This window comes from Portunus trituberculatus, chromosome 18, assembly GCF_017591435.1.
Source record: "Portunus trituberculatus isolate SZX2019 chromosome 18, ASM1759143v1, whole genome shotgun sequence".
Classification (NCBI taxonomy): Eukaryota; Metazoa; Arthropoda; class Malacostraca; order Decapoda; family Portunidae; genus Portunus; species Portunus trituberculatus.
In genome coordinates this window covers 25,944,564-25,968,887 of record NC_059272.1, presented here as the reverse complement: position 1 = coordinate 25,968,887, position 24,324 = coordinate 25,944,564, and the positions used below count along the sequence as shown (strand labels likewise).

General features: G+C 34.8%; 2 protein-coding genes across 6 annotated transcripts in view; both read right to left on the bottom strand.

The window, feature by feature from the left end:
* Positions 1-900: 900 nt before the first annotated feature.
* Positions 901-16,745, bottom strand: LOC123505685 (glucose-6-phosphatase 2-like). Of its 4 annotated transcripts, none has more exons than XM_045257332.1 (8): positions 16,724-16,745; positions 7,182-7,292; positions 5,966-6,130; positions 4,836-5,042; positions 3,468-3,598; positions 2,824-3,075; positions 2,018-2,136; positions 901-1,385 (listed from the first exon to the last, which is right to left on the bottom strand). In XM_045257332.1, exons 2-8 carry the CDS (start codon positions 7,265-7,267, stop codon positions 1,260-1,262), a joined length of 1,086 nt encoding a protein of 361 aa, XP_045113267.1. In that variant the 5' UTR covers positions 7,268-7,292; positions 16,724-16,745; the 3' UTR covers positions 901-1,259. The 4 variants fall into 4 exon arrangements, with proteins under 4 accessions (XP_045113267.1, XP_045113264.1, XP_045113266.1 ...); XM_045257329.1 differs by lacking the exon at positions 16,724-16,745 and adding an exon at positions 11,170-11,484; XM_045257331.1 differs by lacking the exon at positions 16,724-16,745 and adding an exon at positions 11,219-11,484.
* A 1,763-nt stretch (positions 16,746-18,508) lies between these two features.
* The window catches only part of LOC123505559 (CTP synthase 1-A-like), a 56,231-nt gene continuing 50,415 nt past the window's right edge, over positions 18,509-24,324 (bottom strand). For both annotated transcript variants that reach the window (XM_045257022.1, XM_045257020.1), the window contains exon 12: positions 18,509-22,964. In XM_045257022.1, coding sequence (XP_045112957.1) covers positions 22,804-22,964 — 161 coding nt within the window. In that variant the 3' untranslated portion in view covers positions 18,509-22,803. The remainder of the gene's footprint in view (positions 22,965-24,324) is intronic.

Genomic DNA, 24,324 nt, shown 5'->3' with positions numbered 1-24,324 from the left:
AAAGACAAGAAGTTTTAATGGAAAGAAAAAAGGATAGCTTAATAAGGCATCCAAAGGCAATTAAAGGTCAGTGACTTACCTCTGATCCTTAAGAGTGTTCCAGGGAAAGTTTACCACCGTGTATCTTGATCTACAAAGCATTATAGTTCTTTGTACTTTGTCATGAGTTGCAAATGTAAAACTGACATTTATAAATTAAAACATTTATATAAAAAGTACTTCAAATTCATACCATACTCTTGATACAAATATCTAAGTCTTTAAGCAATATTTGTACACTACGATTCATTGACAGATAAGTTCCTAAATTCTTGCCACCTATGACTTGCTACATTCCCAAACAGAACTGAATAATTTGAAAAGTTTGTATGATGGTAGCAAGAGATAGATCACTGGTGAGATAATTAGTAGGGACATGGTGGGTATCACTAGTGATAGAACCCACTGAGAAGGAACACATATACTGGTTATAAATAAATCAGTTATATCAGTAAATACCCTATCTTTAAACAGGTTGACATTCTCCTTAAAATAAAATAAATTAGTAACACTGTCAATGATCAACCTGTACAACAGACTGACTTTAAAGTGTACCAGCCAAGCTAAGTCATTGTAGAAATAAAAATATGAAGGAGAGTCCTCACTCTCTTCCTTATACTTGCCTTTTACAGAGGCAGTATCACTTCAAGCCAACCACAAAACTTCCAACCAGTGGTTTTAGTAGAGTACTGAAACCACTGTAGTTACATCACTATTTTATGTAAAAATATACATGTATATGATAAATTTAGATAACACGTAATTTACACAATATTTTGAGGAAAAAGAATTCTATACATGTATCACAATACATGCATTCCAACTGTGATAGTATTTGCCAATTCTTGGACACAAAACAACATAACTAAATATTTAAACACATTTGATGATCTCCATTGTTATGTTTTGTAATTAATAATTCAGTCAATTTTTTTTTTTTTTCCAGGACTTAATATAATGAATATCACTAGAAAGTTTTTTTGTGCTCAGTGGACTACTACTCAACGCTCTTGTGTCACAATTACCAACACACCACAACTCGTCCATTCCTTTGGTATTTAGTTTTTCGTCTAGTAACTTGTATCCCAAAGGGAAAAGTATTTTTCGTAGAAATAAATAAGAAACTCATGATGGAAAATACAATAATTTTAATCATCAAAGTAATTGAATTACTGAATCTTTAACCAGGTCATTGTAATGATCTTACCAAACGCAATCTTTTAACTACCATAATACATGGTAAGTAAGAAGTGAGGTAGTAGAGCAATAATAATGAATGGCAAGGCAATGCTGAGGCTGAGACTCAGGATCAGGAACAACACCAAGTCGTCTGCAGGAAAGCTGGCCTGATAAAGGAAACTTTGTTACTATAAGCCCTCATACTTAACACAAAATTTATTTCACATTAGTTTTTCTTTCTTTACACAACAGACAGTTCACTTGCACAGAAAGAGCTAATGCAGAAATTAACTACTTCAAATTAAATCCTCAAAGATTGAATAATGCTCAAATAAAGATTAAGTTTCAGGTATAAATAGAATATTTGCAAGTGTTGAAATATGGAGAAGCTATAACAGACTGGATGCATATCATGTGCAACTTAATCTAATTTGTAAGGAAAGCAAAATGCACTATATCTCAACTATGGATGTAAGTTCCAAACATACAATTTAAAAAATATGTTGGTATGTAGTAGGTTTCGATGTGGAAAAATCCACTGAGACAGTTCAATAAAAATCAATGAGTGTTTCTATTATAGCCACTCCTATAATAGAATTTACTATTACAAGAATTATCAAGTGAATAAAGAAAGCTACTATGACCAAGAATAACTCCAATTTTTGTAATAAGGTGAAAGTGAATGTTTTTTTACAATGGGTAGTGACACAAATGTATAAAGATATATTTAGACTGAGCTTTAGATTAAGTATATGACATATATAACATAAAATGTGCTTCCTTTATCAGTAAACATTACCTGAATGAGTGATGCTACCCTCCCAAGGATGACTCCAGCTTTCATGGTAAGGATGGTGCGAATGATGTTCCTTGGTGAATTCAATACTATGAGCCTTTTCTCAGAAGACAGTCCTAAACCTGGCAGCAGAAACTATCTATTAATACATTACAATTAAAGAATATACATTAAGGTAAAGAAATCTAATACATACAATATAAATCACACAGGGGCACCACAGAATGCCTGACTTCTGATCTTTTTAAGATTTCTGATTGGGGAAGAGAAAATTTAGTGTTCAATGCCTCAAAAATTCAATTCCTCCCTCTATCAACTTGACACAACCTTCCAGACAACAATCCTCTCTTCCTCAGTGACACTCGGCTGTCCCCATCTCCTACACTAAATACCCTCGGTCTCTCCTTTACTCATAATCAAAACTGAAAACTTCACATCTCTTCTCTTGCTAAGATAGCTTCTATGAAGTTAGGCATTTTAAGGCATCTTCCCTTTCGTTTGTATCTTTCAAATTAACACATATAGAATCAAACAGCCTTAAAGAAATAAACAACTAATAGGAAAATGTGCATAGAAATATATATAATAAATATAAGAATAACATCTTACTTCTAGGAGAACCCAATTCCTCTCCTGAAAGGACTCTATAATACAAAATTTCAAGGTCATAACATTTCACAAGAAATTATAACTAAATATATGTAGCATTTATAAATCTACTTAAACAGTATATGGCAAAGAAAAGTATAGTGCAATGCATCAGATAAAGAAAATAACACCTGAGTCAAGTTATATTCTTAGTTTCTTACCCAGTCCTAAAGCTGTTCCAGTAAACCTTGTCATCAAGAAAAAGGGCTGCGTGTCAATCCTCACATACTCCACACGTGCACAATGCTTCAGAGCAAGAGGCAAAGTCCATAGAGGATCCATTCCTTTAGACAGCAATAACATATAGATTGATACTGCAGATGTGATCAGGAATGCTGCCGTGAGTACAGCTTTTAACTTGCTATATCTTACTATTCCTGGACTGTTCCATGCAAAATTACCAACAAGAAGTCCTGAAAGAAAAGTAAAACATATAAATCAAATCTATATAAAAATTCTACTATTGTATAAATCAATAAAATTTTTATATATACGTAGAAAATCTAGTTCATCATGTAATTTACAAGTTACTTCTTTAAGTATTCATTATGAATAAAACATAGTAGAATACAGAGAGGAAGATAAGCAATGTGCTGTGAGGAAGTATAAACTACAACATTTTATGCATTAAATAAAGTGTTTGCTTTCCAATCTCTGGATTACCAAATGAGAACATAAAATCTCTTATTGACACTGAATCCTAAAAAAATTCATAAGATAAAAAATACATAACTCATAACTCACATGTACTTTTACAGAAGTGTATACCATAAATATGTACTCATTATCTGGCAAGAAAACTTACCCATAAATATTCCTAAGATGTTTTGATGAATAAAATGAGCTTGTATGTAAAGCCTTGAGACACAAATCACTCCTATCCACAGGAAATAGATGAAGTACAGGGAAGCAACTACCACAGTTTTCTTACAATTGCTGAAAGATAAATCATTCTTGAGACAGATTTATCAGAAGACTTCCTTGAATATATGAAACACTTAATGAGAAAAAAAAAAAAAAAAAAAAACAAAGCACAGTGAAAATTAATAAAGTTGAATAAAACTACTGAGGTATACATACACATTTGTAATTCCTCTATTTTTTGGCAATTTTTTTTACTCCAAATGTTGTGATTATGTCAAAAGAGCTAGAGGGATCAGAATAATATGTGAGGGAAAAACAAGGCCTCTATCATTATTGACAAAGCAGCTAGAAGATATATTAGAGAAGCTTAATCATAATGGTGCATCTGTGAGCCACCTTAAATAAAACTGCAGAGGAAATTATCACCTTGAATAAAAAAAAAATAAATAACTGCTTATTCTTTGGAAAGTTACAATGGGATCTTAAAAAGCAGTAAAAATAGAATAGCACTGTATATAGTAAAACTACTTTATAAATTATCCTTGTACTGCTTAAACAGAGTTTACAATGAAGAAAATAATACATGTTAATACTAGTTTAGTGGTCATGAAAAAACAAAAATAAAAAAAAACCCAACTCATATACTACAAGCAAAATACAGAAGAGATGTTTAAGTAGTATTCAGAGGATGATTGCATAAATTTGTGAAATCTCATGATATAGCATCTACCATGGAAGACTATGCTTCTTACTTTTTCTTTTAACCTAAGCACAGCCTGTTTTCATACTACAAATGATAGAGAGGCAGCCCACAGAAGACATTTCAACTAACTTTCTATCACCTAAATCTCATGCACTTTATATTTCTGCCCAAAGTCATAGTAAATCTGCTATCCAATTAACCAAAAAATTCTTTATTAATAGAAAGTGTCAAAATCTTTTGACATTCAACACTGGCAACAAGCCAAAAAAAATCAACAATTTTACTTCATCTTTTCCTCCTTTATTTCAATCTGATGGCAGTACTACCATCTCATCTATTTCTAAAGTTAAATTCTTCACTCAAACCTTTGCTAAAAATTCTACCTTGGTTGATTCAAGGCCTATTCTTCTTTTTCTTCTATCTTCTGACTACTTCATGCTACCTATTAAAATCCTTTTCAAATGATGTTCTCCATGCTCTAAATACAAAGTTGTGATAGAAAATATATAGCTTACAAATGTCTCCAAACAACATCTGATAAGAAATAATAACTAATCACCAGCTTCTAACTAAAACAAGCAAAATCATTATGCTATCTCTGCCTACCTTATACTTTTCCACTTCCATATAAACTCGGAAGATATACCTCTTGTGATCACATAAAACATAGCTACATTCATCATGAGGTGGCCTGATGGGGTGCCTGGACCAGCTTCGCATGTATTGGGAAACTTTCGTAGCTGTGGACGAGTTTCATCAGTGTACAAAGAAGTTTCACCAATCCACCAATAAGGCCGATCCCCAACAAACATCCTGTTAACAAATAAGAAAGCCCATAGTATCAATTTTCAATCAACTCTAATCACATTCTGTACATAAACAGTACTTCAAAGTAGAGATGTGTTAGATGTCAGAATTCTGAGAGGTACAGATGTGGATGTGCATGCAGATGTCATACGTACATATTTTGCAGATGTGGAAAATGCAAATATCAGTTTCCACTGTATACCAGATATGGATGCATATAGGGATTATCAAATTGTATCTCACAGAATGAGATGTAGATGTGAATATATTCAGAATTTTAGTATAAAATCACTAGTATTTAGCAACAATTATTGCCAAAAAGTCATTGCAATAAGTATTTAGAACCCCTAGTTCATATTTGTCAGTCTTATTTTAGTATCATTACACATTATGAAGTTAATGTTTGGACCCGAGAAAAAGAATATAAAAAATCTGAGATTAAGAATTTCTAACAAATAAAGAATCTTGAATATAAAATGTACTGTAGATGTAAAAATGTGTGCCTATAGAGAAACTTTACAACACTCAGTAAAATGTAATTTTCTTTCTTTCTAAACTTTTAGAAGTAAAAATATTTTTTAAAAGCTAGGTATTATTATCTTCACACTGCTCATATTAACACAAAACATGTCTATAATGTGTTTTCTTTAAGCACGGAATATACATATCATAATCATTTTCAGCTAAAAATTTTGAGACAAAATTTTTGCTGAGGATGAAGATCTGAAATCTCTCTTGTGAACTTAAAGTGGGAGTAAGGTTTACATGCACAATGTTACATCTTATAATAATAATAATAATAATAATAATAATAATAATAATAATAATATAAATAATAATAAAATAAAACAATAAAATACAAATTAACATTAATATGACAAGAATTTAAAGTTCTATGAGGTATATGACTAATCCTAGTAGATGCTCACCATTTCAACAGCAAATTGGACCACTCTACAAGTATGGCTGCCCAAAGGGTACGTGCTCCTAGTTCATTATGCAGGCCAGCAAGAAGAGGGAAGAAGAATGTGAAAGCCTCCCTGTTGTCCCCCAATACTGAGGCTTGAACTACCCATGATTCATAGGGTTTCAGACTGAAATGAGTTTAGTCACAGTACAGTTCATAATAAAAATTCACTTACTCTTTATTGTCACAACCATTAAATACCACTGATGGGTGACATGCTTTGTATCATGAATATTAGAATAAACCTTTTCTATATGTTAACCATATAGTGGCAACTAGAACCAAATGCTGACAATAATGCCCTCTCCATTATGTTTACTATGAAAATATATGGTATCAAAATGAAATAAATGAACAATGAATCAAGTAAGTAACAAATAGTCAGAAAAAGAATTATAGTTCTACACACACAGTCTATTCTATGCATGTAGTATTGACAATTAATATTTTCTAACATCTTTGACAAACCTCTATATCAGTGTTGATCTTGCAATTTTATTCCTCAGTTGGTTCCATTGGTTAGCTTAATGCCACTGCTTTAACATATATAGCAAACCATGAAAGCAACAAAAGCAGAAAACTTTAATGTTCAAGGTAAGTGGCAGTGTATTTATGATATGAGGAAGTTGCACAAATGAAGATGCAGATGAGGAAAAAATTTTACCACATAATAATTAACATTTTTTTTTCTATATATTATCATGTTACAGAATTATGGATACACTTCAGTACAAATTGTTACTAGCTACCTCAGGTTTTACATTATTCTTAAGTTCGACAGAAAATTGAGATACAGTTACATATAAAAGTTTATAACATCTTAAGTGAGTACTATTATCTACTACAACTGGTAAAAAATAATATAGCTTGTACTACATGCATTTGATTATTTCATAAAAAAAAGTCAATGACAATCTGAACATTTTAACTGTCAATAAGAATATGACATTAAATTTTGTTGCAAGTTCAGGTAACAGTATAAAGATTTTACTGAGTAAAAGTAAATGTATATCTACTAAAAAGAGATATTCCATCACAGTCAGTGCTGTTGTTCATAATTATGCTGTGAACTTGTTTCACATTGTTTTACACTGGAAAAAAATAAAAATAAAAATAAACAAAGCAAAGAATCAAAGTAATGGCATACATATTAGAATCTCTAAATCTGTATTACTTACTGATGTTGTAGAGTTGAGATCAGATCAACACTTCTTAGATGCCACTTGTCACTTACACTGAGGGCTTCAGTGACAATCTCAGCCATAGTAATTCATGTAAGATTAAAAAGCCTGTAAAGAAAACCATGATTAACAAACTGTTTCCTAAATCATAATGCAATAAAATTCAACAAGTAAATACAGTAAATCTTGTTTTTATAATCATCTCTATTGTGAAAAAGCATCATAACAGTAAATCCTTTCAACCTATGGAACAAGCCTCACATTCAATGATTGGTAGGTTGTGACAAGAGGCATGACTTGACTGTATGTAGTGAAAAGCTGTTATAATGAATGATTAGCAGTAGTGGATCCTGAATATGATGGGCATTGAGTCAGAGAAATGCATGAATGATTGAGAGTAATGGTTAACTTATTAAGATTAAGATATATACACTATAATAGATGAATTAAAAAGGCGGGATGTTTTAAAGATTAATTCTTTTCATGAAGTCCACTGTTCTTTGCTGATGATGGATTGTTGATCTCAAGAACAGAGGAAGAAATGGGTAAGATGATTCATGACTTGGCAGACCTCAGCCACACAAGAAGACTAAAGATAAATAAAGACAAAAGTAATATTCTAATTTCCAACAACAAAATACAAATTGAAGATTAATGGTATCAAAGTAGCCAGTGACATGAAATATTTTGGCATAACAGTAACAAATAAGATACATTGTTTCAAACCTCAAAAAGAAAATTCCCCTCAAAAAGCAACAAAATTTCAATTGACAAAATGTATTGAAAAGTGTGGTACTACATACCCTCAGTGTTGTATGGATCTAGTATGCATGGGTACACCAAACAAGAAATAAGCAAACTACAAAAAGATAGAAAATTCAGCCTACAGAGCAATTTCATGAGCATCAAACTATAGATAGATAACAACTCTGAGAGGAGAAATTGGTTCTAGCACTATGGAAAGTAGAATCAGAGGAAACCAGTTGAAGTACCTAAAGTACACAGAAGAAAATGAAAGTAAAGATCTGCTTAAAAGAATAGTAAAAGAAAAACTTCACATACATAATGATTACTGGGTCCAAACAACTGAAGATTTTTCAGATAACTTAAAACCAAAATATTCATATTTGAAGGAAATGGACACAAAATTTACAAGAAAAAAAAATAAAGAATGGGATACAGAAAATTGGAGGAAAGAAGTGGCAGAAAAGTCTAGTTTAAAATTATACAATAAATTCAAGGAAAGGATAAAAGAAGAAAAGTTTTACAACAACAAAACCATTATAAAAAATATTGTATAAGATGAGGATTAATAACCTTAAACAGAAATAGGCACACGAATGGTGACACAAAGTGCGTCATGTGCAATAGTGAATTAGAAAATATAACCCATTTCTTGTTACAATGCCCAGCTTATGCAAAGGATGGAAAGATGATAGTGCAAATAGAGAGACTTTATTCAGAGGAAGAAGAAAACATAATCGCAGTACTGTTAATTAAAGAAGAATTGACTGAAGAAACCAAGACAGCGATATATGAAATGTGAAAAAAAGAGGGAACAGCAAAGAAAAATTCTCGACACAACCAACTGAACTGGAAACAGACTAGTAAAGATTGACAGTGAGGAATCATAGGGGAAGCGCTGATACAAAGGCCAAGCTTCCCGAACAACACCTCAGCAGAGGAGGGCAGAATATGAATGAGGGAAAGAAGAAAATCTTGTGCAGTAAAGCCGTGGAAGGAGGGAAGGTTCTCATTTAGCAAGATCAGAAGACCAATTAGCATGAAAATAACAAGAGATGCAACACCGTGGTGATGAGGATAGTCAATTAGAGGAGAAGGGTTGATAAGACAAAAAACCTATGATTCCATTCTATCCAAGGGAACAGTACGAGTGGAACTGCCAGCCCCCACACACATGTAAAGCATATTCCATACATAGATGGATAAAGTCCCTGTACTTAGAATACATAACTCCATAGAAGCTATTTTAGCTAGAGATGAGATGTGGTTTCCAGTTTAGATCACAGTATAAGTGAAGGACATACTGAGGATGTTCAGAGTAGAAGAGAGGCGCAGTTGAGTTGAAAAAGGGAGGAATTGAGTCTTTAAGGCTCAGCCCCAAGAAGAACTGTTAGAGATCAGGGGTATTTTGTGGCTTTCCTACATGATCTCATTACTTCTTGCAGAACTTTTAAAAATGAACACATCATGCTAGAAACACTTAGGTTAGGTAGGTTAGATCAAGTTTGCTTTGGTTTAATTGGCTGGGAAAATGAATAAACCAATTTCACAATTTCTAAAAAAAGTCTAAGGAGGAAACGGCCATATTTAGCAAAGGAAGGACCTGATGTAATTTTTTTTCTTCATTTTCTTCATCCATCTTGGCCTGGAGAGCGACATCCACCCACCCTGTTACATATCAAGATATTATTGCAGTTTCAGCCAATACACCACTCGTAACTATACACATTCTCATGGTCTACATCACACTTCTACGAGTATTTCTAACCCCATTTTACCCTATCAGAAATTAGTAATAACTTCAGCACAAGCCTCCAAATGTGAGGTGTTCAGCGAGTTTTCTCTAAGTCCAGCAAGCTGCAGCGAGCCACAGAGCTCCATCACAGTCGGAAATGAGCAGTACACTAACTTGCATTTGTTTACAGCTGGGGTTTTTGGGTAACTGCTGAATAGGATTCTTATTGTGTCTATAGTTCTTTTGTCCAATGACATGCCACCACCTCTTAACACCACGAGCTGTGCCAATGGGAATTTGCTACATGTATTCGTAGACAGGGCACAGCTGGGCAGACAGGTGCACAGAGAGATCTGTGTGCGCAATTCAGCCATGGCCACCAGTGACACTAGTTGAAAAGGTTGCGAATTTTATCACTGGGAAATCATCGCTCCTGCAATGCAAGTCAGTGTACAATCGAGAAGAGGACCAGCCAGGACCTTCATCCTTTCGTTAAGGTAAGGTATTGTGAGGATGGGTATTGGGGTATTGGTAGAGGTAGGGCATATTGTGTGGAGCTATAAGAGAACCGGTGTGGGGGAAGGGAAGCTGCCCCAAAGCAAGGATACGTTAGGTTAGGTTTATGTTAGGATTAGGGGGCGCAGCCCCCTCCGGTTAGGTTAGGTTACGTTAGGATCGCCATATCTCGCCTCTTTTGGTTCCCCCCAAAACCCCCGATTCCCCCACAGTCCCCCAAGCTTGTTGGGGGGGAGGAGGGGGAGGGGAGAGGTTATTATGTTAGGTTAGGGCAATTTCAGTGAAAAGTACTCATGAATTTTGTGATTTTCTCCTTTTTTATCTTAAAAATGGATATTTTCCCTTAGATTTTTCGCACCCCCCAAAATTGCCTCATTGTTGCTTTCCCTACCCAAAAACCCCACTTTCCCAGGAGGTCGCCAAGCTTATTAGACTTAGGGAAAAAGAAATTTAAGATGGGGTTTATTGGCTCAAACTGCAAATTTACCCATATCAAACCAACTGTCAATTAGGTTAGGCTTAGTTAAGTTTAATTAGATTTTGTTAGGTTAAGCTTTATTTCACAAGAAAAAAAAAAGCTACTCATTTGACCTCTCCTTAAAAAAAAAAAAAAGAGAAATGGGTAGCAAGATTCATTCAAACCACATCGAAAACTGCAAGGGGAATTAAAAGAATCGCCTACCAAAGCGAGACACGTCCGAAAGTTATAACTTCACCGGCCAGTTCTTGGCACTGGTCCATTGCAGAATATACTGTAATGGCAACTCAAAACTGGTTAAAATTTTGTTCCCCTTGATATTCCTGTGCTAGAATTAAATTGAATTAGCATGGTTAGTGCAGTGGGCTGCGGGACATCGAACAAATATTTGTAAGCGCAATCAGGGCGTCGTCTGCTGTCAATTTCATGCCGCCTCTGGATTCACTCCACCTCCGTGTAACAATAATAAACTTTTCCCAAGATAACGACAATATGTACGAGTTTTCATTCACCTTTCAAATAACAATAGAGGGTGATATATTTCTACGTGGCACCACACACCTCTCTGTACTACATCCGTCACCTGTCAGCTATTGGTGGGCAGGAACCGTAACTCAAGTATTCAAGGAATCGGTTCCTCGGGCGGGCGGAACCCGAGTGAAATCGGTAGAGAGCGGCTGATGAATACCGAATATCAGCTGAGTCTCGGAACCGCCAACGCACTGCTTGATGAATACCAGGCGCACTGGCGGTTCCGAGACTAGTATTCTTCAGCCCGCGGAACCGGTTCCGGTCAAGGTAGATATAGGAGAGGTAGCGTCACTCTCATAGAACGTGAAGAACCAAAATCTGAAATGAGCATTTTTATTACGAGCTCTTGGATGTTTTTAATGTTATAAACTATTACAATAAAATAAAATAAGATGTCGATTTTTTGTTATATATCATATAAAGCAATTGTTATTGAATAAAAAAAATATAAATAGAAATGTTCACGATAACTCATCCTGGACAGTGATTGGCTGGCGTTACGATAAGCTCCACCCTTCATCAAGCCTTATAAGCCCCGCCCCTTTGTTCAAGCACCACGTTTTATCGCTTGGGTATATATTAGGTGTTTCTTGTGAGTTTTAGGTGTGTTTGAGGGCATTTGGAAGTGTTGCATGGCTTTTTGAGTGTGGTAGGGGATGATATTGAGTGTTGTAAGTGGTTTGGGTGTGTGGGGATGATTTTGGTTTATATTAGGTGTTTCTAGTGAGTTTTAGTTTTGTCTTGGTGTATTTTGAGGTGTTGCGTAGTGTTTTGTATGATAATCTTGGATGTTTTAAATGGTTTGGGTGTATGTGGGGGAATGTGATTTTGGCGATAATGGTGTTTCTGGAGAGTGCTGTGTGTGTTTTGATGCCTTTTGAGGTGTTGCTTGGTTTTATGAGTGTGTTTCGGGTTAGTTTTTAATGTTGTAAGTGGTTTGGGTGGTTTGGGGTGATTTTGGTGTATACTGGGTATTTCTAGTGAGTTTTAGGTGCATTTGGCCACATTTTGAAGTGTTGCGTGGTGTTGGGTGTGTTTTGGGTTAGTTTTGAGTATCTTAAATGATTTGGGTGTGTACCAACATATAAACTCTATGTTTTGATGTTATAGCATATCTACCAATCAGGGCACAAAAAAATAGTGATATGGCAATACTAAATCAGTGCCTGCTGTTGGCCAATGACGAGTACATACAAACTTTTTATATATTATTCGTGCAATTTCTTTGAATAATGGATACAAGCCTGCCTGCAGAACACGATTTTATTATACTCTACTTCGTTCATCTGTAGATACTGGCATTTGCAAGGATTCCTAAATAATATTAATGATAACATTCTTATAAATATATATAGTATACTATTTGTGATTTAAAACTCATGTGTACCTACCATCTGTATTAATATGTAACCGTTAAAGCAGAACCGGTTCCTGCCCAGCTCTACTGTCAGCCTCCACAGTCCACAGTGGCACTGTGGCACAGTCCACACTCTGGCCACGTCGTGGCCAGGCGCCAGGCAGGGTGTTTGAGTCATTTGATATTGAAAGTTTGAACATAAAGTCATGAACATTTTCATTGCAGGCCAAACATTATGCAAACCAGGCTCCCTCTGCAGAAATATGCCCTGCTAAGCTAGGTGTATTCCACTGTTAGGTCTCACATTGTCACTACAATTGTACTGTCCAGTGCAGGGTTTCCCAACTGGTGGGTTGCGAAGCCTTGGCATGGGGTTCATGTAGCTTTGCTAGAAGTAGCTTGGGATAATGTTAATTTAATCACATCAATTAAATTTGTTATGCTCTTACATTTTTTTTGTTTTTTTTTTGGTTTCTGTGCAAAACAAAACGTGTGTTACATTAGTTCAGTGTCATTAGGTGATATTATGGGTATATGTATGCGTGCCTGTGAGTGAATGTGTATGTGTCTGTAACTGTTTGTATGTGTGTATAGCTGCTGATAGTAAGCCTTAAGTAGGGGTCACATGTGCTTCAAACTTTTAGATAAGGGGTCGCAAGTGTCAAAAGGTTGGGAGCCACTGGTCTAGTGTCTACTAAGTAGAGTACTAATTCAATATTCTACTCTAATGAGGGTCAGTACTCACTACTCGCTACTCAGTAGTCAGTATTACTGAGTAGTGGTTGACCCTTTTTTTTAGGTTCATAATTTGTCAACTTTAAATACAAGTAAAGAAATACACTCTTGATATAATTTTCTTTTGTCTAAATCATTTAGACATCATATTACTATATTTGGAAATAGTTAGTTAAACAGTGTATCCAAACAAAAATAGCGGTGAATGAAAGAAGAAAGTCGCGTACAGCAAGGCTGTGAGAAGAGAGGAGGCATACATTTAGCATGATCAGAAGAGCAGTTGACATGAAAATAGTGGCAGATGATTTGAAAGAGATAGGTACAAAATTTGCAGCGGCGAGAAAGAGGTTAAAGACAGTCAGTACTCAGTCAGAGGAAAAGAGTTGAGATGACTAAAAGCTTTTGGGCTGTGTTGGGGAATGTCTTAATAATGATAAGAAATTATTTGTATCAATCTATCTACTTATTTACTAACTATTTATTTATGTAACAAGAACAAAATGTTATGTCAACCATTCTATCCCTTGCTTTACTACGTAGGTAGTAGGTCTCTCTCTCTCTCTCTCTCTCTCTCTCTCTCTCTCTCTCTCTCTCTCATCTGAAAACCTAGCATTCCCCAAAATTCACACACTTGTTGGGGAAGATCTAAATATCTAAAGAATTCTACAGTATGCATCTATCCCAGAAACTTACACATTTTCTTAGAGTCCAATGTATGCAAAAATCACTCCTTCTGTTTTGGAGTATGATGGTTTAATTGAAAAAAAAAAATAAATAAATAAAATAAAATAAATAAATAAAATAAAATAAATAAATAAATTATACATACACACACCATAAAGATGAATAATGCTCTCCAATCTGATGTTTGTAAAATAATGTATTTTGTGTGTTTATATTTCATTCTTCTAATATAAAGAGAACTGTTGGCCAATACCCTAATTAATATTCAGTAAATGGCAGCTAAATAATTCAATATGATTGAGGGAGAAGAGAGTGCATGGTGTAGGTTAATTGGTGTTTAATTGTTGGTTTAGGATCTTAGGAAGTGACTCTTCTATCTCTCTCTCTGAACGTCACACACACACACACACACACACACACACACCCGGTAGCTCAGTGGTTAGAGCGCTGGCTTCACAAGTCAGAGGACTGGGGTTCGATTTCCCGGGTGGAGATATTTGGGTGTCTCCTTTCACGTGTAGCCCATGTTCACCTAGCAGTGAATAGGTACGGGATGTAAATCGAGGAGTTGTGACCTTGTTGTCCCGGTGTGTGGTATGTGCCTGGTCTCAGGCCTATCCGAAGATCGTAAATAATGAGCTCTGAGCTCGTTCCGTAGGATAACGTCTGGCTGTCTCGTCAGAGACTGCAGCAGATCAAACAGTGAAACACACACACACACACACACACACACACACACAAACCGCGTAGTGTAGTGGTTAGCACGCTCGACTCACAATCGAGAGGGCCGGGTTCGAGTCGCGGGGCGGCGAGGCAAATGGGCAAGCCTCTTAATGTGTGGCCCCTGTTCACCTAGCAGTAAATAGGTACGGGATGTAACTCGAGGGGTTGTGGCCTCGCTTTCCCGGTGTGTGGAGTGTGTTGTGGTCTCAGTCCTACCCGAAGATCGGTCTATGAGCTCTGAGCTCGCTCCGTAATGGGGAAGACTGGCTGGGTGACCAGCAGGCGACCGAGGTGAATTACACAGGATAAGATACAGAGAAGACTACAAAAAAGAGAGATTAAATTATGCAAGAGATTTTGGAAAGTCAATAAATTTTTTTGCTGATATTGAATGGAGCAACATTATGAATGGAAGGACAAGGGAAATATGAAATATATTCCTACAGAAATATAATGAAGGAGTGTAGAAATGTGTACCTATCTACAGAGTATAGAAAAATATACATTCTTGATGCAGTGCCACATATATAGAAGCTTAAAGGGAAAAAGATAAAGCTTGGAAGAAACTAAAAAAAAACAAAGAAATGAAAACAACAGACAGCAGTATAAGGATGCAAGAAATGAATATATTAAAGTAAGGAGAGAGGAAGAAAATAACTTTGAGAAAGATGTGGTGTGGAAAAGTGAAGATGAACACAAACTTTTCTACACGTTTATAAATGGAAAGATGAAGAATAAGGAAACAATAGAAAAAATAATTAAAGGTGGGAAGACGTACAAAAAACAAACAAACATACATACAAAGGAAATGAGTGAAATAATTATTTAAAGTTTCAAAACTAACAGTGTTCACTGAAGAAGAGGAATTTACAGAACCAAATAGGACATTGCATTGCCGAGGATTGCAGGAAATCATAGTGCACAAAGAAGATATTGGAAGACTAGGGTGAGTTGGAGACGGATCGTACATTTTTTTTAAATAACCATAAAAAAAAACTTCAGTGAATTACGTAAAGTTGAAGTTATTAATATAAAATATAGTCATTTGGTTATGATGTGTGTATGGCACAGTTTTGGCATCACAACATTAATGGTTGAAAATAAGGCAAGAAAAAAATAAATAAATAAAAGTGTACAGATCGTCCACAGGTGTGGACGATCTGTACAGGCATGTAGGTCCCTCAAAAAAATTTTTTTTTATATATATATATATAAACAATTAATTATATTACCAGTTTGCCCTCCCAATCCCTTGCATGGGCTCCAATGATGATTTCAAAGCGATTGGCAACATAGATATGTACCTACAAAACACTGCATGTTGAAACACAAAGTGAACGGTTATTCATCAAACTATATTGTACAGAAATATTCAGTACTAAACTGTTTGAATCGCAGCAGGTCATTCTACACATCACACAGCTTAAACATAATAAAAGAAATCATCATTCTAATCCTTATAGGATGACAAAGTAATAAATGTTGGTATTCAGTAAATTGAAGATTTTTTTTTTCAATCACTGAGGATCATCAAAATAAAATTAAACAATCTTTCATTCCACTGACATGTTTTTCTGCAGTACAAAAGTACCATATAGGGCTAGTCTACCCTACAAAGCCATGAAGGCAGGCCTCCTTAACATTGTAGGATGCAAGAGTGCTGAATCTGATGAATCGCTTCAATCTACGGGTGGGTGCTGGCAATGGAGTAAACAAAATCCCCTTCACCTGTTTAAGTTCAATATCTCCATCTTCAGTGTTAGGGAAGATAAAAGAGTCACTCAGTTTACGTGAGGATGTTCCGTACATTTAAAATCCAAGCTGTACGATAAGTCCACATGCCATTAAAATGTAAACGACCACCACGCCATTCCTTACGGGAGCACTTCCATTTAATCTTTGTCATATCATCACATACAGGAATATCTTGGTATCGAATACCATACCATCGCACTCCTGGGATATTCATGAGCACTATAAGCCATAAATTAGAGGCAAAATATTACATCACACATGCACAAAACAAGAAAACGAACCTGGTCATGACAGCGCGTGGCGTGGTGCATCAATGGCGGGTGTCAGCTGTGCGCCTCCGTTTTCTTTCTCGGCTGATTAGTCAGTAACTTCGCTATTTTCATAAATAAGCTCACGGGAGCGTTTGTACGTTACGTCCTCATGTACGATCTCTCCTTAACTCACCCTACTAGATCATTTGGATGTCAGAAAAGCAATGGGCCCAGATGGTGTATCAGGCTGTGCACTCAAGGAATGTAAAGAGCAGCTGTTAGATCCAATTTGGGAAATGGTTAAAAGTTCATTAAAAGAAGGTAGAATGGAAGAGAGCCAACATAATCCAAATATTCAAAGGAGGAAAGTCAATCAAGCCATAAAATTACAGAACCGGTGTCTCTTACAAATGTTGTGGGTAAGATGTGTGTCAAAGAAAAATGGATTAAATATCTGGAAGAACAGGTTATATCAAACAGATAATTTAGGTTCTGGACAGGAAGGTCATGTGTGTCAAACTTATTAAGTTTATACTCATGAGTAATAGAAGGACTGGAGGGCAGAAATGGATGGGTGGACACTGTATACCTGGACATTTTGATAGAGTCCCTCATGGCAGACTACTTTGGAAGTTAGAGAGCATAGGAGGACTGAAAGGAACTTTGATAGATTGGATAAGGGATTACTTGAAAGGACAGAGAGATGAGAACTGTGATCAGAGATATATATTCATCTTTAGGTAAAGTAACAAGCGGATTGCCAAAAGGGTCAATGTTAGCCCCCATTATGTTCCAGGTATATGTAAATGACATACAAAATGTGGTAACCAGTTATATTACTTTGTTTGCTGATGATGCAAAATTGCTAAGAGTAATGAAAACCCGAGAGGACTGTTTGCTGCTGCAGGAAGATATAAAAAAAATTTACAAGTGGAAGAAGAAGTGGAAGTTAGAGTTCAATACCAAGAAATGTCACGTAATGGAATTAGGAAAGAGTAAGTGAAGACCGGTATGGAACTATCTGATGGGAGAGGAACAAATAATGAAGACTAAAGAGGAAAAAGATCTGGGAGTGATTATACATTAAAATTTGGACCCTGAAAAACACACAAGATATTCGGATTAGCATATAAAACGCTGACTAATATTAGAGTGGCATTTCAATACATGGACAAAGATATGATGAAAAAATTATGAGCATGATGCATCCAAAGTAAGAATATGCAGCAGTGGTGTGGTCGCTGAGCTTGAAAAAGAGATAAGAAGCTTAGAATGGATCCAGAAGATAGCTACAAAGATAGTGCCAGAACTAAATGACCTAATATATGAGGAAAGACTGAAAGAAATGTGACTGCCTACCTTACAAGATAGAAGAGAACGAGGAGACCTAATAACAATGTATAAAATAGTAAATGGCATTAAAAAAATGAATAAGGAAGATCTGGTGCTGGCAACAGAAGTTGGAAGGACATGAGAATATGTAAAAAAGATTAGGATAAGGCAGTGTGTGAGATATTGGAAAATATGGTTTTCCACATAGAATGGTGGAAAAGTGGAATGCATTTGAGTGATGAAGTTGTTACAGCACATAATGTGCATAACTTTAAAGAAAAATTAGATAAATGGAGACAGGGAGACAGTACACTATGAGCCCTGTTCAAACCGTGTACAATATAGCTAGGTAAATACACACACACACACACACACACACACACACACACACACACACACACTGTATATAGCACAGCAACAAATAAACTGAAAATAAGTCAACTTATTTACTACTTCTGAAATGTAGAGTAAATGAGAGTTCCATTTGGGCAGGTCAATGTATTTCTGGTAATACTGATACATTTTATCCAAATGTGGAAGAAAATATTCTTAATGACAAAAACACATGATATAGTATCCTCTGTTCATTCTTTCTTGTGTAGGCTAGAGGATGGGGCACTTTTTCAGTCTCTGGCAAAAACAAGACAATAAAATGTTCAAATTCTAAAATGTTCTAAGACTAGTTTATATTATTTTCTTGGAGGTTAACAACATTCAAAATAATCTGTGCATTCTTTCACTATTATCTTCTACCTAAATTTTGTGACTTAAGAATTTACCTACATGCAAGTTATAGATCACCAAAGAAGGAAAATTAGGACACCACTCTATTGGTATCTATATCAATATACAATGTCTATATTTTTCTATATTCTATATAAATCAAATAGCTTTCAATAATCATACAACATTATTAATGTTCTAATGTATGGCACCTTTTTCAAATTATTTTGGCATATAACAAAATACATATTAAATTTTTAAATTACATGTATATCACAGTTATTTTAAAATTACCTGTTAAATGCAATGTTTGTGGTCTTCTACATCTATATACTAGAATGTCTATGCACATAAAGATCTAACAACACTCTAATATAAGATTATATATATATATATATATATATATATATATATATATATATATATATATATATATATATATATCATAAAATTGATTCACCTATCAGGAAGTAAACAATCCAAAGAGCAATACATAATTCATTACACAGAAAAAATAAGTAGGTGTATCTACTGTATCACAACAGTGGCTGAGTGGATGGTAATAATAAATAAAATTGCTTGCGCCATTTATGGCTGGAAGCTGAACAGCGTTTCCCACATATATTCTTCAAGTCTGCCTACAGGTGCCATAGGCCATATATAAAAAAACAGTAAATTATGTGATATTACCATCACAAAAAGTGCCAACTTTCTAAGTGATGTACCATATTTGTATTGAAATCAAAGATTGCAACCCAATAAGCATTATGAATATAAAAATGTTGAGACTATTTTGCATCAAGTTTTTATTATATGAAGGCTCATGTGCAGTGTCAACCAATTTATATGGACATCAGAAAGCTTTCAGTAGTACAAGTAGATGCAATGTTTCTGCAGTGGCATTGTTCTATAATATATTGTAGTACAAATAGATGCAATGTTTCTGCAGTGGCATTGTTCTATAATATATTGTTTTCTTCACAGCTTTGTTTAATCAAACCTTTAATCAAATAAAATGATTACCATGTCTGGAATGCTAAACATCAAATTAATTATTGTAAATGGAGAACATACAATCACATATGCTCAAGTTATTGCACATATTTGTTTAACTTTGGCATTCATTACCAGTGCTTAGTGGGTGTTGTTGTGATGGAATATATATATATATATATATATATATATATATATATATATATATATATATATATATATATATATATATATATATATATATATATATATATATATATATATATATATATATATATATATATATATATATATATATATATATATATATATATACAAAAGCTGCAGTGTTGATCATCACATTCTTGTAGCACTTGTATTTTGCTTGCACTAGCAGATGCAGCAGGATAGTAAACAATATATGCACAAATTCATTTAAGACTGTGACCTTACAGCATTACAAGGAAGGTTAGCTATCTCAGTGGAGAGAGAGAGAGAGAGAGAGAGAGAGAGAGAGAGAGAGAGAGAGAGAGAGAGAGAGAGAGAGAGAGAGAGAGAGAGAGAGAGAGAGAGAGAGAGAGAGAGAGAGAGAGAGAGAGATATGGGGGGAGGGAGAAATATAAAGTGAAAACGAAGAAAGGAAGTGTATCCTTAATATCAATTTTCCTCAGAAATGATAATACTAACTTGTAATAGTACTCCACAGTCTACCACAAATGTCATCAGCTAGAGAAAGATACTAATTAATTTATACCAATATTTCTACATTCCTATGTATAAATATGTTAAAGAAAAGTGAAGAATGAGAAAATATCAAGTATGAGAAAAGAATTCACCTCTTTCAGTGTGTCCAATGAGTTGTGACTTGTTCAGCAAGCAGAAGCAGAAATGAACAAGACAACACATGGAGAAGAAATATAAGAAATAAAAATATGAAAGAGAATCAGATAAAAAATAAGATAAGTAAATTAACCTAAATGACACAAATTAAATTTAGTTAATCTATGGAAACCGTTAATACAGCTGAAAATAAGATCTCAATGAGGAAGAGAATCAATTCACTCAACAAATTGCTTCTGAGGAAGATTGTCTTATCTTAACTGTTCATGGGATCAGGTAACTATGTACAATCTCAAGGCCTTAATTCTAAGTTATATAACTTGCATCTGAAGTTAAATCCTTATATGGGAAATTATAACATTTCAAGTTGATGAAATTAATGTCTAGGATTTAGTTGGTAAAAACTGTATATTGCTTGGAACGCAGGATGATGCACTACATACACAAAATTTATACAATGGCAAGGAACACCTTAATATAAAATAAAATCTTAAGTACAACTAGAAGATGGAAAGATACACATATACACACAACGAAAATTAAATGAAAACTATAAAAGGGAGTTAAAGCTGTAATATTGCAACTCACAGGTAAAGACATCTTTTTAAATGTGTATCTGATTAGGTAGTCTAAATGTACTAGGTATGAATCTCTCTCTCTCTCTCACACACACACACACACACACACACACACACACACACACACACACACACACACACACATCTTCCTTTCTGTGCTTATATGGAAGGCAAAAGATAAAAGTCTAACTGATTACATTATACATCAGTAGCACAATATAACCAGCTTCCTGTATGAAGCAAAAAATAATCTAACTCCCAGCTAATTCTGAAAGCAAAAAATAATCTAACTCTGCTGAACCATGACAGACCTTTCTATATGACATGATCAGATCAGATGTGGGAGAACCCCATCTTGAGATCCTTCATGCCATCTAGGCCTCAGGAAATATCTTAGTAACTTGGTAAAATGAAAGCTATGATTGTTCTGTATGCTGTTAACATTATTGATGTATAGTGTGATCTTCTGTATCTTTGAATGTGTACACAAGTATCAAATAATTGTACGTACTGAGGTAACTGAATGGCTGATGAAATAATTTATCTTCTGTAAAAATACTGCTAAAATAAGAGACAACTTAAGCCTATTGCTAATCCCAAGACCAAAGAGAGAATAAAAGTCAGAGAAAGCAGAAAGATATGGAAGTATGAAACAGGAATGGGTGACCACAATTATTCTCCCAGTAAAGGAGTGAATGGGAAGGGAAGGAGAGTAAAGAAGATGGGGAATATTGAGTGAGGTGGAGATGAATGATGAATTACTACAAAACACGAAAATATTACAGAGTTCAGCCCATGTGCTATGTTTAATTGTACATGTCCATGAATCTACAGTGTGCGTATGCTCAATGTTGTCCATTAGACAACTGGTTCATATTTGGACAAAATCTTGATCACATCTATTACTGAGTTAGATAAGAAAATCTATCATGCACAAAAAGTTGGCTTGGGTCACTTCTTACAAACAAACAATCGCAAATTTGTTGTATTTTCTCATAAATAATAATAATAATAAACATTTCACTGATGACACATAACTGCAATAGTTGCCTACTAAAAATTTGCCTGAGTAAGTACAGACCACCACTGTTTTGAAAGAAAAACAATGGAATGAAATCTTGTTTATAACAGATATTTATGTGCAAGCTTATAAAGCTGCCTACACTTCTCAGCATATCAATAATTTCATGCTTACAGTGTGACAAATCACATGATGCTATTACTTCAGCTGCCTAGTTATCAGCATTATGGCAGATTCATTTATTGTTTCTGGGTTATCATGTCTCTCCCCTGATCATAATACTACTAATAATGTTAGAAAATTCAGGAAAATCCTTATTTTCACCTCCCTAATCCCTAAGCCACATTATGAATGGTAACCAATAACATCAGTTTAGTAAGACCTCTCAGTAAACTAAAGACTATAAAATAAGACCTTCCTATTAACTAAAAACTAATAAATAATGGCCTAATCCCCTTGCCTTCACCCACAGTTTCAGCATTCCCTGGAGCCAAACTTTCACTCATTCACAGAATGCCACATGTCCTTAAGTACATCAGCAAAATCTCGTTGATTGTAATTGTCAACCAGAGAATAAAAAAGCAAGCAAGAGGAAAGTCTAGTGTAATGGTATCTTATACTATATTACCTAGGATTTTTTTGTATTATATTACATCTTCCTTTGAGGTACCTTCCTTATCTGAAGAAGTTCTAGAATCATTATTAGAAGAAGTATTAGGAAGTGTTGCAAGATGCAATGACTGGACTTCCTTATACTTGTCTGTCTGCTTGGTGAGAACCTGAGGTGGCATTGGTAATTCCTCATCTGCAAGAAAATTAAATACTAAAGAAATAATAATAAAAAAAAAAAAAAATCTCATTTCTACGACCTTGTTTTGCACAACAAATTACATATCCTAGCCTATCTCTAATGTCAAATTACAAAGATTAAGTTACCTGAGTAAAGGAATTTCAAATCAAGGAATGGAAATTGTTTTAGTTTCCACATGAAAGTTTTAAATTTTCTTTCCTTTTTCTTATTATATAAGTACAGGTTTCCCTCATTTTACAATTGGGTTACGTTTCTGAAAACCAGATCAAATAACGAATGATCAAATTACAAACTTTAAGTTCAATAGAATTTAATTTAATGGGGAGAGTAACCTAGACCTAATTAGTTGTATTGAGAGATAGAGAACACTTTCACGCCACCTAAGGGAGTAGTGTTATAGGCTCATTATTTCATTTTTATACTGTAGTTTCCCCTATAGGCCTATATCCATTGGCAAGATGAGAAAAATGAGCTAGTAGATGCCACTCGGCGTCAAGTGTGGTCATTAATTCACAGCCTTATGAGTCTCTCCATTTCCTTCACTATTGGCTCCCTCTTCCATCTTTGCCATTAATGTAGCTGTCTCACCTGCTTCCTTCATACTTGCTGCTTGTTTGATGATGGAGACAGTGGAGAAGGATAACTGCAGGGTTCTGGTAATGAAGCTGGCTCCTTTAGCTCTCTCATGGCACTTAACAATTCTAAATTTTTCTCTAAAGATAAGCTTTTTCCTTAGTCTTTTGTCCAACTCACCATGTTTGTATCACTCATAATACCAATGAATCTTAGCAAAACAAATACTGGTGACAATACGACTGATCTTGATTTTGGTGCTACAGGTGGCTCAGGATCGCCCCAGAGCCAGGCCTTTGGATCGGCAACTCCTGTAGAGGACAAACAAAAGACAAACAGAAAAAAAAAAAAAAAAAAAAAGAGCAGTATCCTGTTCACTAATTATCCCTACATCCAGCGGGAATGAGTTTCAATGGGTGGCGATGCAAACACAGTGTATTTACTTACATTCCGACGATCGTTTAAAAATCAGATACATGAGCCTGGACAACAAAAAACGAGGGGGTGGACATGGTTCATAACGATCGAAAAAATCAAAACACCGAATAACGAGGCATTGAATAGTGAGGGAAACCAGTACAGGTAATCTTCACTATAAGAAACCAATATCAGCAACTGTATCATCAAATTATGTACATATGACATTCATATGCACATGCACATAAATAGGTCTTTGAATTCTGACATCCAATACATTTCTAATACTGACATCCAATAAATTTCTAACATAGAATTTACTTGACAGATTCTGTTAACTTTAAAAATACATAATGGAAGTTAA